Source organism: Salvelinus fontinalis, chromosome 28 (assembly GCF_029448725.1).
Source record: "Salvelinus fontinalis isolate EN_2023a chromosome 28, ASM2944872v1, whole genome shotgun sequence".
Taxonomy (NCBI): Eukaryota; Metazoa; Chordata; class Actinopteri; order Salmoniformes; family Salmonidae; genus Salvelinus; species Salvelinus fontinalis.
This window is the reverse complement of record NC_074692.1, coordinates 1,354,233-1,369,473: the sequence shown is the minus strand read 5'-3', so window position 1 is coordinate 1,369,473 and position 15,241 is coordinate 1,354,233. Positions and strand designations below refer to the sequence as shown.

At 42.1% G+C, this 15,241-nt stretch overlaps 1 protein-coding gene across 9 annotated transcripts in view; it reads left to right on the top strand.

The window, feature by feature from the left end:
• The window catches only part of LOC129825932 (2-oxoglutarate dehydrogenase complex component E1), a 116,678-nt gene that overhangs the window by 62,449 nt on the left and 38,988 nt on the right, over window positions 1-15,241 (top strand). For 8 of the 9 annotated variants that reach the window (XM_055886060.1, XM_055886057.1, XM_055886061.1 and 5 more), the window contains 7 exons: window positions 7,705-7,851; window positions 7,934-8,024; window positions 8,122-8,301; window positions 8,630-8,758; window positions 8,915-9,094; window positions 9,478-9,630; window positions 10,000-10,102. In XM_055886060.1, coding sequence (XP_055742035.1) covers window positions 7,705-7,851; window positions 7,934-8,024; window positions 8,122-8,301; window positions 8,630-8,758; window positions 8,915-9,094; window positions 9,478-9,630; window positions 10,000-10,102 — 983 coding nt within the window. Of the gene's footprint in view, window positions 1-6,726; window positions 6,943-7,704; window positions 7,852-7,933; window positions 8,025-8,121; window positions 8,302-8,629; window positions 8,759-8,914; window positions 9,095-9,477; window positions 9,631-9,999; window positions 10,103-15,241 lie in introns of those variants that run through there. The other variant, XM_055886063.1, reaches the window with a different exon arrangement.

The window sequence follows — 15,241 nt, the reverse complement described above, 5'->3', positions numbered from 1 at the left end:
CGCACCAAAGTATGTTCATCTCTAGGAGACAGAACACTTCTCCTTCCTGAGCGGTATGACGGCTGACCCACTGGAATTGTGATAGTGAAATATAAGTGAAATAATCTGTCCATAAACAAATGTTGGAAAAATTACTTGGGTCATGCGCAAAGTATATGTCGTAACCAACTTGCAAAAACTACAGTTTGTTAACAAGAAATTTGTGGAATTGGTTGAAAAACGAGTTTTGATGACTTCAAATTAAGTGTATGTAAACTTCCGAGTTCAACTGTAGATCCATGTGTCATGGTTCTTTGTACTACTGTGTGCCTCCCATAGTCTGTTTTGGACTTGTGGACTGTGAAGAGACCTCTGGTGGCATGTCTTGTGGGGTATGCATGCGTGTACAAGCTGTGTGCTCGTATTGTCAACAGACAGCTCGGTACATTCAGCTTGTCAACACCTCTTTCAAAAACAAGTAGTGATGAAGTCAATCTGTTAAAGGAATTTTGATTCCTGTTTATTAACCAATTCAATTAAAACACTCTGCCCATAAATAAGAATTTGTAAGATAATTTTCTGCATAAAATGGACAGATACCAGTCTTAAAATCAATCAATCAATAGCGTTTATTCTCGAGAGTACTGAATCATAGTACAATTTACATCAGGTTATATAATAAAGATGATGTCATAGGTTATAATGTCCATCCTCCTCTAGAATACAATGGCAATATAGTTCACAGCCTCATTACTGTCTGCCACCTGTTAAACTATCTGCAACCAACTCAAGGTCTTTCCCCTCCCTGGGTAGAGACAGAATGTCCTGTAAGGAACACAGCATTCCAGCCTGTCTGAAGATAACTCCATTCTTTCTAATAAGAAACATATTACACTCAGCATTATGATTATAATAAGTTTCATTCATACAGTAACATCTAAGTCAAATGTATACATATTTTAGTCATTAAACACAAAAATCCCATAACACAATCTCTCTTCCACTTTGAGCCGAGAGATTGACATGCATGTCATTGTTAGCGCGCCGTGTACTTTTAAGGGCCAGCCTTGCTGCCCTGTTCTGAGCCAACTGCACTTTTCCCTAGTCTGTCTCTGTGGCACTCGACCACAACGACTGACCAGTAGTCTAGGTGCGACAAAACTAGGGCCTGTAGGACCTTCCTTGTTGATAGTGTTGTTAAGAAGGCAGAGCGGCGCTTTATTATGGACAGACATCCCCCCCATCTTAGCTATTGTTGTATCAATATGTTTTTGACACTGACAGTTTACAATCCAGGGTTACTCCAAGCAGTTTAGTCACCTCAACTTGATACATTTCCACATGATTCATTACGAGATGTAGTTGAGGTTTAGGGTTTAGTGAATGATTTGTCCCAAATACAATTCATTTAGTTTTGTTCATATTTAGGATTATCTTATTCCTTGCTACCCATTCCGAAACTAACTGCACCTCTTCGACACTGACTTTATGGAATTCAAAAGTACAATTCTTGTCTTTCATAATTTAGTTCGATATACTTGGATGTCATCCCTTTTGTTGCTTGCATGTCATCCCAGTTTGCTGATCTTGCCAATTTAAAAATTATTTAAAGTAGTTGGTAATATCAGTGGGTTTTGTGATGAATGAGCCATCTGATTCAATGAATGATGGATCAGAGTTGGCTTTTTTCCCAAAAATGTTGTTTAAGGTGCTCCAAAGCTTTTTTCTTTCTTTCCTTATATCATTTATATTTGTTTCATGTTATAGTTTATTTTTTATGTTGTTTAGTCACCTGATTTCTTAACCTCTAACGCCTCACAAACCCGGATCCGGGAGCACCCCCATCACAAAAGCTGACTAGCATAGCCTAGCCTAAAGTTACAGGGATATCATAAAATAAAATGTTCATGAAATCACAAGTCCAAGACACCAAATGAAAGATACAGATCTTGTGATTCAAGCCATCATCTCTGATTTTTAAAATGTTTTACAGAGAAGACACAATATGTAAATCTATTAGCTAACCACGTTAGCAAAAGACACCACTCTCATACTCCACCATTTTCTTACTGCATCAGTAGCTATCACAAATTCGACCAAATAAAGATATAAATAGCCACTAACCAAGAAACAACCTCATCAGATGACAGTCTGATAACATATTTATTGTATAGCATAGGTTTTGTTAGAAAAAATTGCATATTTCAGGTATAAATCATAGTTTACAATTGCAGCCCCCATCACAACTGTCACTAAAATGACTAGAATAACTACAGAGACCATCGTGTATTAGCTAATTACTCATCATAAAACATTTCTTAAAAATACACAGCGTACAGCAGATGAAAGACACAGATCATGTGAATATAGCCAATATGTCATATTTTCTAAGTGTTTTACAGCGAAAACACAATATAGCGTTATCTTAGCTTACTACAATAGTCAGTCACACAGCAGCATTGATTCAAGGCAAAAATAGCAATAACGTTATAAACCACCAAACACTATTAATTTTTTCACTAACCTTCTCAGAATTCTTCAGATGACAGTCCTGTAACATCATATTACACAATCCATATAGGTTTTGTTCCAAAATGTGCATATTTAGCAGCACAAACCGTGGTTATACAATGTGATCAGTAGCAACAGGGCATGCATTCTGGCCGGCGCCATCTTGGAAAGCCACCTACTCTAATCGAAAGCTATTCATAAACTTGACAAAGAAAATACAGGTTGGACAACATTTGAAAGACAAATTAGTTCTTAATGCAATCGCTGAGTTAGATTTTTAAAATTAACGTTATTAGACATACAGTGTGCGTTACAGCCAGACTAGTGCCGCAATAATGGCGGACAAATACGTTCACATTTTTCCACATAAATACGGAATAACATCATAAATAGCTCTTACTTTTGGACGAGCTTCCATCAGAATCTTGGCGAAGTGGTCCTTTGTCCAAAAGAATTGTTGCTTGGTTGTAAAAAGTCGTGTTCAAATTCGGAAGTAGCAGCTTACAAGTAGCTATACCAAACAGTATGCCCAAAACGTTATACTCAATACTAAGGAAATTCCGAAAATAGCAATATACTCGCATAAACTGATATAACTCGGTTTAAAATAACTTCGTTATGATGTTTCTAACACCTATAACGAATTAAATTACAGACGGATATATCTAAGGTCAATAACTGAGCGTTCCAAAATGCCATCCTGAGGTCTTGCTTTGCGTAATGGCGAGCGTTGAAAAGATAGGTCCTCTCGCTCCTTGGCCTTTTATAACCTCTGGGAACTACGCAGAAAGTCCATTCCACTTCTCATTGGTTACTGACATCCAGGGGAAGGCGGGTGCAGTTCATGTCGACCCATAGGATACACACAGATCTTTAAACTGATCCGAGAGCAGAGCCTAGTTTCCAGACCTTCGCAGTTCCTGTCATGGATTTTGCTGCAGAGAGAGTTCTGTTTCACCCACAGACATAATTCCAACGGTTTTAGAAACTAGAGAGTGTTTTCTATCCAATAGTAAGAATAATATGCATATTGTACGAGCAAGAATTGAGTACGAGGCCGTTTACATTGGGTACACATTTGTGCTATGTCGAAATGGCACACCCCTAGTGGCAAGAAGTTTTTGCAGTACGTTTGCTAGTCAGTTGGGCTGCAGACTTATTTGCCATACCCTTTGCCTCATCCCTCTCAACTATACAATTTTTCAATTCCTCATCAATCCAAGGGGATATAACAGTTTTTACAGTCATTTTCTTAAAGGGTGCGGGCTTATTAGAACTGGAGTAAGCAATTTCAAATGTATCAAGTGCAGCGTCTGGTTGCTCCTCATTACACACAACAGACCAGCAAATATTCTTTACATCAACATATGAATCACTATAAAACTTATTGTATGACCTCTTATACACTACATTAGGCCCAGCTTTGGAACTTTGGTTTTCCTAGATATGGCTACTATATTGTGATCATTACATCCTATGGATTTTGATATTGTTTTAAAGCAAATTTCTGCAGCATTAGTAAATATGTGATCAATACATGTTGATGATTTCATTTCTGTGCTGTTTTTAAATACCCTGGTAGGTTGACTGACAACCTGAACCAGGTTGCAGGCACTGGTTACAGTTTGAAGCATTTTCTTGAGTGGGCAGCTTGATGAGAGCCAGTCAGTATTTAAATAACCCAGAAAATATACTTCTCTGTTGATATCACTGTATCATCAAAGGTATTATCTAAGTGAGTTTCAGAGATAGTCAGAATATGATTGTCGTCTGTTACAATCAAGTTATTGACTTTGTGGACCTTGTTTCTCAGACTGCATATGATATGGGCTATTTTTTAGCACTTTTCTGGGTTGCTTGATTGTTTTTAATGCTTTACTGGGAAGCTTATCAGAAGTAGATTTGCTCATGTTATTTATATTGGAGCTGATAGTGCAGGGTGAGCTGCACACAGTTGTTTTTCTACTAGGGCACGCCACCTCAGTGCCAACAGGTAACCCAGTACCGTGCTGTAAAAATAGCACTACATGCATAGGGGTTTTATATATGAATAACTTGACCAAACATGAGTCTTAATTATTTAATTGCGATCTAAGAACCAATCCTTAATCTATTGACACAGCTGTGCGTCAATTTTAAATAAAATATTTTAAAAATATCCTCATCAAAATACATCAGGTTAAACTAGAGATCTGTTTTGTTTTGCATGGGCTGGGTCTCAAGCCACCGCATCCGCCTATGTCGGTATTCCGCATCTGTGGTGGAAGGTGGCCAAGCTACAGCGGTGTTTGTCAGACCATGAGACATCTCTAAAATCGTTGTTCTCCCAAATGTCTGTAGCATCTGAACGGTTTGGCCCATAAAAAAAAGAAATACTATGGAAAGGTGATTCTCACCAACATGATGGTGTTCTCCATTTTGCTCTACAACCCCCACAAGTGTCACGGGACTCATCTGAAGGTAACTCATACAAATGAATGGAAGTACGGAGGCAGTTTTGTGCCAACAAAAATAAGGGGTTAATGTGTACAAAAAGACCAAAATATTTCCTGAGCTTTCTTATATGGCTTAGAAATAGTACAGACACTTCAAAACCTTATTCCTTAGGATACCTTTTTTTTAATTTTTTTTTTTACAATTTATTCAATGCGTTTCTATGGGCATTATACAACGGGTGGGTATAATCCTGAATGCTGATTGGTTACAACAGCATTCCAGCCGGTGTCTTCCACAAGTTACCATCGGCTAAATCTGACGTTAAAATGCCTATTTACTCTGTTCCATCTGACTGCACGATTCACTGTCTCATCAGCCCAGCCAGGCACTTTATAAACTTGATCTCCACTATAAAAAGCATCTCGACATTATCTCACATTTCTTTTAGACTTAACATTTAGTTTTCAACAGCGGAGATTTGTATAAATATTGCTGTTTGTCTCTCTGAAATCTGCAACAGTGTTTCAATATTCAAATTCGATCTCCAGCTGTCCCATAGTAATGAACGTGTCGGGATGAGACAGGCAGGCAGCGTTTCTCAGCCAGTCGAAATCATGAACCAGATGGCATAATTTTTATGGAAATATGTATACAAAGAAATGAAAATATAAAAAAGGTAAAATGAAACGAAGTGCAGCTAGTTTGCAGTCTTTCCAGCTTCAATTTTAATTGATTGTGTTAGCTGTGTTGTTGGTTAGCTCTTCTGAACTACAGTGTCCTGACGAGTGAGCACATTAGCTCATTGTTATGGATGTATCCAAATAAATGTCACTTGAAAACAGTTTAAACAAATGCAAATGCAGCTACTTTGCTGTTATTCTGGCTGCACTTTTTGAGGGGGATGTAAATTAGCCGTAGTTGCTTGCTTGCTAGCTAGACAAGGGATAAGAACGTTGCCAGCCATTATGACAATGGAACATTTTGAACAAACGACTGGGTTGCGTCCATAGATACAGAACAAAAAGACTGAACGACTGGGTTGCGTCTCTAGTAACCGTACCGATAGAACGAATGACCACCCCGCTTGGGTAGCAACCCTAGATTTGTGTTGGGACTGTATCTTGTGGAAAAATGTAATAGTATGGATAAATTCACAAAAATAACTTTTTATGAAAATACAGTACCAGTCAAATTTGGATACTTACTCATTCCAGTGTTTTTATTTTTTACTATTTTCTACATTGTAGAATAATAGTGAAGATATCAAAACTATGAAATTACACATATGGAAACATGTAGTAACCAAAAAAGTGTTAAACAAATCAGTGGGCAAAGCTGTCATGAAGGCAACGGGTGGCTACTTTGAAGAATCTATATTTTGATTTGTTTAACACAAATACTTATTTGAGATACGTAAAATTTTAAATGATCCATGGTATGAACATCTTAAAACAATTCCATATATTACAATCCCCCCCCACCACGGCATAGACTTTTAGAGGTTTAATAGGCTATATTTGGTTATTATGATATATATTAAAAAAACAGTAATATAATTTAGCAATGCAAGTCATTACTGAATTCCTTAGAATTGCATTTGATTAATTGCATTCATTTTATCTCTAAAGTAAGTCATTTTGAGAATAGGATGCTGCCTCTTTAAGACAAACGTTCTTAAAGAGATATCGACTTGCTGTTTTTTTATTTTTTGTAGCCTTCTTTTTGCAGACTGTCAACAGCATATTGCTAGTATGTCCGCTATTGAAGGTTTACTTTTGTAAATCACTTTCCTTAAGTAAATAAGTTCAGTGAGCAGATTGATGGGTGCCTCTTTTTGCTCCGGACAGCTTGTGTATGATGTGTAGACTTATGTAGTCTACTGAACGGGAAAGTTGTGACTTTCGGGAGCATGGTGATGATTGAATGAACGGCCAATTATATTGCTCAAACACAAATAGCATGACTTTTCCGCATGTGGTCTTCAATTGTTTTTAATGGTAGACTGCGACAGAGCAGGTAAGTGTTGAACTGGAACGCCAAAATTACAGTTTCGGGAGCGCTAACACACCTACCTATGCTGATACTCTTAAAACAGTGCAGTTTGTGCAAATTTAGAGGAGTTATGAAGTAATAATGGGAACCTGGGATCCCCTCTCTTTTTAACAAAGTGGGGGGAAGGTTTTTTCCCGATTTTTGCATTAAGAAATGTGGTGCATTGTCTGCTTATCAGAATGCATGGCGCTCTCCCTTTTTGAACTCGCAACTTGAATGCACCTCTAGAGGAATATTTATTTCTCGCATGGAGCGCGCAACGACAAGCTGACTAGGTTAACTATTCTACAATGGGGTTGTCTGATTCTGCTGTTCATTCCTCGTTTTGTTGTCAGAAGCCCTATGTCTCTCCCAGTCTTCTCTTGCTCTCTTTGCTTCTTAGAAGTGGCTTGCTCTGTTTCAGCTGATGCAACATTGCATGCGCAAGAGCAAGTAACACAGCCTACTATTGCCTCCTTGAGAAAATTCAGACAAATTACTAGACAGACATGATTCGCTCAGTCAGTATACGACGCAAGACTTAATTGATAGAAGTGCCGAAAGTAACACAAATTCTACTACTGAACCATTATTCATGTTCTAGTATCGAAAAAGTTCAGAAGTTTCGGTATACCGTGCAACACTACATTGTGCTAATCCTACACACTAATATCAAAGGAGATTTCTGGAGTCCTTCTCTCCAAAGGGATATGGCTGTGTGCTGACGTCGTATGCTGTGTACCGCAGGTTCGAGGAGTTTCTCCAGAGGAAGTGGTCATCAGAGAAGCGGTTCGGCCTGGAGGGCTGCGAGTCTCTGATCCCCGCCCTCAAGACCATCATTGACAAGTCCAGCGAGAAGGGTGTGGAGAACATTGTCATGGGCATGCCACACAGGTAGGTAACAACAGGAACGCTTGAGTTTCTGCTAAGTGGTTTCACTGTCTGCCTTATCTGACAAGTGCTCCTCATTTTTTAGGGGTCGTCTGAACGTCCTGGCCAACGTCATCCGCAAGGAGCTGGAGCAAATCTTCTGCCAGTTTGACTCCAAGCTGGAGGCTGCTGATGAGGCGAGTCCCATCTAGCCCACCCACTGCATGGGAATTCTCGATTCTGTAATCAATCCAATACAACTGCTTTCAGTGGGATATGGCTGTGTTCTTTCAGGGCTCTGGAGACGTAAAGTACCACCTGGGAATGTACCACAGGAGGATCAACCGTGTGACGGACCGCAACATCACCCTGTCCCTCATGGCTAACCCCTCCCACCTAGAGGCCGTGGACCCCGTGGTGCAGGGCAAGACCAAGGCCGAGCAATTCTACTGTGGAGACACAGAGGGACACAAGGTACCAACCCACTGACTGACACAGCTGGTTTTAAATGCAGTTTGAATAGCGATATATGCATTTTCTCAAAGTGTTGGAAGTCCTTGTAAAGATCATTGTCCTTTTTTGTTCTGTAAAGAATGCACCCTTAAGGTTCAATCCCGGGTTTCGGCAGCAACAAAAAGAAATGCACCTTTTTCTGCCCTTCACATACACGCTGATATGTAACGGATGAGTGAAACTATGTTTTTCACCATGTCGGTTTCACCAATCTGACTTTATCTGATGCGTTATTACCTTAAATATTGGGTTGTAAATGGTTTTTGAAGTTGGATTGTTTGTGTTCCAGGTGATGTCTATCCTGATGCACGGTGATGCTGCCTTTGCCGGCCAGGGCGTCGTGTACGAGACCTTCCATCTCAGCGACCTGCCCTCCTATTCCACTCACGGCACGGTGCACGTGGTTGTCAACAACCAGGTGCAGACACACACTCACACCAAGCTAACCACAGACCACACCTGGTCTAGAGAAGATAGAAATAGACTTTGTTCCACGTGGGTTACAGCCATGCCAGGAAACCATTAGTGGTGTGGATGGATGGCATGCTAACCCTATCACCCTGTCTACCCCTAGATTGGCTTCACCACTGACCCCCGTATGGCGCGTTCCTCTCCGTACCCCACTGACGTGGCCAGGGTGGTCAATGCTCCCATCTTCCATGTCAACGCTGACGACCCTGAGGCTGTGGTGTACGTGTGCAACGTGGCAGCCGAGTGGAGAGCCACCTTCCACAAGGACGTGGTGGTGGACCTGGTGAGTAAGAGTTCCCCACTCCCTGGAAATGATGATTAAGTTCAACTCACTCTGGTTATAGGATAGGATGAACTTTAATGTCCCCAAGGGGACATTTGACACACAGTTGTCTTTGACACACTGTACTGCAATATACAAATTAAACATAATACACTAAACCTAATATATACATAGCACATTACTCATGTCATACACATAGTACACACACATTACACCATAGAGGTTAGGGGAAATAAATATGAAAATAGGTCTAATTACTCACGTATGCAGGAGTGCCCGTGTAACCCCCGTCTTATGAACCATGTCCACAGCAGTCATCATTATCACTGTTTGTGCGGTTTTGTGTTTATCAAGCAGCAGCAGTAATGTTTTCGTGTCCGCAGGTGTGCTACCGGCGATTGGGCCACAATGAGATGGATGAGCCCATGTTTACCCAGCCCCTGATGTACAAGCAGATCAAGAAACAGAAGGGAGTGATGCAGAAGTATGGCGAGAAGCTAATCGCCGAGGGCGCCGTCTCGAGACAGGAGTACGAGGTCAGGGCTTGACCGCTCTGACCCGATCTCTCTCTCTCTCTCTCTCTCTCTCTCTCTCTCTCTCTCTCTCTCTCTCTCTCTCTCTCTCTCTCTCTCTCTCTCTCACTCACTCACTCACTCACTCACTCACTCACTCACTCACTCACTCACTCACTCACTCACTCACTCACTCACTCACTCACTCACTCACTCACTCACTCACTCACTCACTCACTCACTCACTCACTCACTCTCTCACTCTCTCACTCTCTCACTCTCTCACTCTCTCACTCACTCACTCACTCTCTCACTCACTCACTCACACACACAGAGTCTTGTGGTGATCATCTAACTCCATGTCTGCCCCCACCCTCATCTCCCTCTCTACAGGAGGAGATAGCCAAGTATGATAAGATCTGTGAGGAGGCACATGTTCGCTCCAAGGATGAGAAGATCCTCCACATCAAGCACTGGCTGGACTCTCCCTGGCCTGGTGAGTGTGCTAACTGCTCAGACACATACTAGGGGTGTGAATGTTTAAACTAAATTGAGATCGTTAAAGAAAAAATCCTTAACCGAAAAACTGATATAAAGCACTCCGCACGTCATTGTCATTAACAGTTGAAAAAATGGCAGAGAAAAGCAAGAAACGGCAGCAAAGTCCTGTATGGCAATACTTTGAAAGTTAAATGAGACGGTGGTGAAATGCAAACTTAGCGAGGTGTAATGGTAGTACAGGTGCAATGCTTAACCATCTGAAAGGGATGCACAATGAGAACCAAACCGTTACTGGCAGCAGCGCAGGCCCCACAGCAACAGACATTAGATGGCTTCACACAAAAGAAGTGCGATAAGGGACCGTGAGAAAATCACTGCGCTGTTTACAGAAGTGATTGTAGTTGATATTCAGCCATTGTCAATAGTTGAGAATGCCTTGATGGGTGTATCTAGAAGCAGACTACAATATGCCATGTCAATAGAACGTAATGGCCCGGGAGGACATTTTTTACAATGATTACTCTACAATTACAAAATAAATCTTGCCAGCTTATAGTCCTAAAAAACAGAAATTAGTTAGCAATGGCTTGTTTGTCAAAGCCTTTGGGGAAATGAAAGGGAATTTTGTAGGGTTTTTAGATAAACTCTGAAAATAAGGTCTGAGGTTAACCCCCTAGAGTCGATGTCCACTCCCCTGCAGAAATATAATTATAATAATAAAAAAATCCCCTTAAAAATCTATCAGTTTAAGCAAGATATATCCATTTTTGGATTATGCTTCTCAATCCACCGCATAGGCCTATGTAACACTTCCTAATCTGCGGTAAAAGGTGACCGAGCTAGAGCAGTGTTTGTCAGACCATGAGACATCCCGAAAATTGGTCTTCTCACAAAATCGTCTCTAGCGTCTGAATGGTTTGGCCTACAAACTATTTTGACCCTTCTATGGAAAGATGAGACTAGGACTCTGAGTAACACGATGGTGTTCACCGTTTTGCTCTACGACCCCCAAAAGCGTCTTGGGACTCGTTTGAAGTTGGCACAGTCGATTTGACATCTTCTGTCTGTAGTGTCCGATCAGTTTGCTCTAGGATGCCCACAGGCCTCACAAGACTCGTCTGAAGGTCCCCCTGTACCAGTTGCAAAAATAAATGGAAGTAATATGGGGGACTGTTTAGTGACAAAAAAGAGTCGAAAGCCTTGGCCAGGTCGATGAAGACGGCTGCACAGTACTGTCTTTTATCGATGGCGGGTTATGATATCGTTTAGGACCTTGAGCGTGGCTGAGGTGCACCCATGACCAGCTCAGAAACCGGATTGCACAGCGGAGAAGGTACGGTGGGATTCGAAATGGTCGGTGATCTGTTTGTTAACTTGGCTTTCGAAAATGTTAGAATGTTTCCAATCTTTAGGGATCTCGGCCGATATGAAAGAGAGGTTGAACAGACTGGTAATAGGGGTTGCAACAATGGCGGCGGATAATTTTAGAAAGAGAGGGTCCAGATTGTCTAGCCCAGCTGATTTGTACGGGTCCAGGTTTCGCAGCTCTTTCAGAACATCTGCTATCTGGATTTGGGTGAAGGAGAAGCTGGGGAGGCTCGGAAAAAGTAGCTGCGGATGGTGCAGAGCTGTTGGCCGGTGTTGGGGTAGCCCGGAGGAAAGCATGGCCAACCGTAGAGAAGGCCTCCTCTGCCCGTCTGAACTGTGGGGAAAGATCATGGGCAGAAGATCATGCAGAATTTTGTAGAAAACCCTCAGAATTTCACATAAAACGCGTAGGATTCTAAAGCGAAAAATAAACTACCAGCTGATAGATAAGTTCACTAAGATTGACTTGAATTTATTTCAATCACCCAAAAGTTTAGCCAGAGTAGTCCCACTCTCCCAACTGTAGCCCCTCTCCTGTGTGAGTGGTGCAGACAGCAGTGAGTGAATGGCAGCTATCTTAGGAATACTTCAGTGCAGTTTGAATTCAATCGACTACCGAACAGCATCAAACTGCAGTGACGTTATCTAGCTAAAAATGCCCAGATTTACATCAGAGGAGCTGAGGAGTAAACACTTGGCGATCAGAAGAACGGCCAGGCACAGGGCCTGGGAGTTTCTAGCTAAACTTTACGAGGATGGAGGAGTACTTTTCTGTAGACTGTCAGAATTCAATCGACTACGTAACAGCATCAAACTGCAGTGGAGCACCTGATTTCACACCAACACAAAATAGGAGGGCTAGTGGCCAAGGTAAGCGTTCTAATGCTTTAGCTAGCTGTCTAGCTGCAGATATACACTCGTGGCCAAAAGTTTTGAGAATGACACAAATATAAATTATCACAAAGTTTGCTGCTTCATTGTCTTTAGATATTTTTGTCAGATGTTACTATGTAATACTGAAGTATAATTACAAGCATTTCATAAGTGTCAAAGGCTTTTATTGACAGTTACATTAAGTTTTGCAGAGTGTCCATTTTTGCAGTGTTAACCCCTCTTTTTCAAGACCTCTGCAATCCGCCCTGGCATGCTTTCAATTAACTTCTGGGCCACATCCTGACTGATGGCAGGCCATTCTTGCGTAACCAATGCTTGGAGTTTGTCAGAATTTGTGGGTTTTTGTTTGTCCACCCGCCTCTTGAGGATTGACCACAAGTTCTCAATGGGATTAAGGTCTGGAGTTTCCTGGCCATGGACTCAAAATATTGATGTTTTGTTCCCCAAGCCACTTAGTTATCACTTTTGTCTTATGGCAAGGTGCTGCATCGTGCTGGAAAAGGCATTGTTCGTCACCAAACTATTCCTGGATGGTTGGGAGAAGTTGCTCTCGGAGGATGTGTTGGTACCATTCTTTATTCATGGCTGTGTTCTTAGGCAAAATTGTGAGTGAGCCCACTCCCTTGGCTGAGAAGCAACAACCACACATGAATGGTCTCAGGTTGCTTTAATGTTGGCATGACACAGGACTGATGGTAGCGCTCACCTTGTCTTCTCCGGACAAGCTTTTTTCCGGCTGCCCTAAACAATCGGAAAGGGGATTCATCAGAGAAAATGACTTTACCCCAGTCCTCAGCAGTCCAATCCCTGTACCTTTTGCAGACTATCAGTCTGTCCCTGATGTTTTTCCTGGAGAGAAGTGGCTTCTTTGCTGCCCTTCTTGACACCAGGCCGTCCTCCAAAAGTCTTCTGCCTGCTGCCATTCCTGAGCAAGCTCTGTACTGGTGGTGCCCCGATCCCGCAGCTGAATCAACTTTAGGAGATGGTGCTGGCGCTTGCTGGACTTTCTTGGGTGCCCTGAAGCCTTCTTCACAACAATTGAACCGCTCTCTTTGAAGTTCTTGATGATCCGATAAATGGTTGATTTAGGTGCAATCTTACTGGCAGCAATACCCTTGCCTGTGAAGCCCTTTTTGTGCAAAGCAATGATGATGGCACGTGTTTCCCTATAGGCAACCATGGTTGACAGAGGAAGAACAATGATTCCAAGCACCATCCTCCTTTTGAAGCTTCCAGTCTGTTATTCGAACTCAATCAGCATGACAGAGTGATCTCCAGCCATGTGCTCGTCAACACTCACACCTGTGTTAACGAGAGAATCACTGACATGTTAGCTGGTCCTTTTGTGGCAGGGCTGAAATGCAGTGGAATTTTTTGGGGGGGGATTCAGTTCATTTGCATGGCAAAGAGGGACTTTGCAATTAATTGCAATTCATGTGATCACTCTTCATAACATTCTGGAGTATTTGCAAATTGCCATCATACAAAATGAGGCAGCAGACTTTGTGAAAATGTATATTTGTCATTCTCAAAACTTTTGGCCACGACTGGACACCTGCTCGACGAAAATCTCATTCCATAATCATAGTCATAAATATGGAGTCACTCCCCCCTTTGCTGCTATAACAGCCTCCAGGCTTCTGGGAAGGCTTTCCACTAGATGTTGGAACATTGCTATGGGGAGTTGCTTCCATTCAGCCACAAGCTTTAGTGAGGGCGTGCACTCGCTTTGTGCAAGGGGGCATTGTCATGCTGAAACTGGAATGGGCCTTCCCCAAACTGTTTTCATAAAGTCGTAAGCACAGAATCGTCTAGAATGTCATTGTACAGTGTGCTGTAGCATTAAGATTTCCCTTCACTAGAACTAAGGGGCCTAGCCCAAACCATGAAAAACAGCCCCAGACCATTATTCCTCCACCTAACTTTACAGTTGGCACTATGCATTTTTTTTTTTTTTTTTTTTTTTTTTTTCCTCCCACCTTTATTTAACCAGGTAGGCTAGTTGAGAACAAGTTCTCATTTGCAACTGCGACCTGGCCAAGATAAAGCATAGCAGTGTGAACAGACAACAACACAGAGTTACACATGGAGTAAACAATAAACAAGTCAATAACATGGTAGAAAAAAGAGAATCTATATACAATGTGTGCAAAAGGCATGAGGTAGGCAATAAATCGAATAATTACAATTTAGCAGATTAACACTGGAGTGATAAATCATCAGGTGATCATGTGCAAGAAGAGATACTGGTGTGCAAAAGAGCAGAAAAGTAAATAAATAAAAGCAGTATGGGGGTGAGGTAGGTAAATTGGGTGGGTAGTTTACAGATGGACTATGTACAGCTGCAGCGATCGGTTAGCTGCTCGGATAGCAGATTTTTAAAGTTGTTGAGGGAGATAAAAGTCTCCAACTTCAGAGATTTTTGCAATTCGTTCCAGTCGCAGGCAGCAGAGAACTGAACATTCGAGACGTGTAGTCCACTTGTCATTCCAATCTCCTTTGCATTAGCGGAGCCTCTTCTGTAGCCTGTCAACTATGTGTCTGTCTATCCCTGTTCTCTCCTCTCTGCACAGACCATACAAACGCTTCACACCGCGTGGCCGCTGCTACTCTAACCTGGTGGTCCCAGCGCGCACGACCCACGTGGAGTTCCAGGTCTCAGGCAGCCTCTGGAACTGCCGATCTGCGGCCAACAAGGCAGAGTTCATCTCAGCCTATGCTTCCCTCCAGTCCCTCGACTTCTTGGCACTGACAGAAACATGGATTACCACTGATAACACTGCTACGCCTACTGCTCTCTCCTCGTCTGCCCACGTGTTCTCGCACACCCCGAGAGCTTCTGGTCAGCGGGGTGGTGGCACTGGGATCCTCA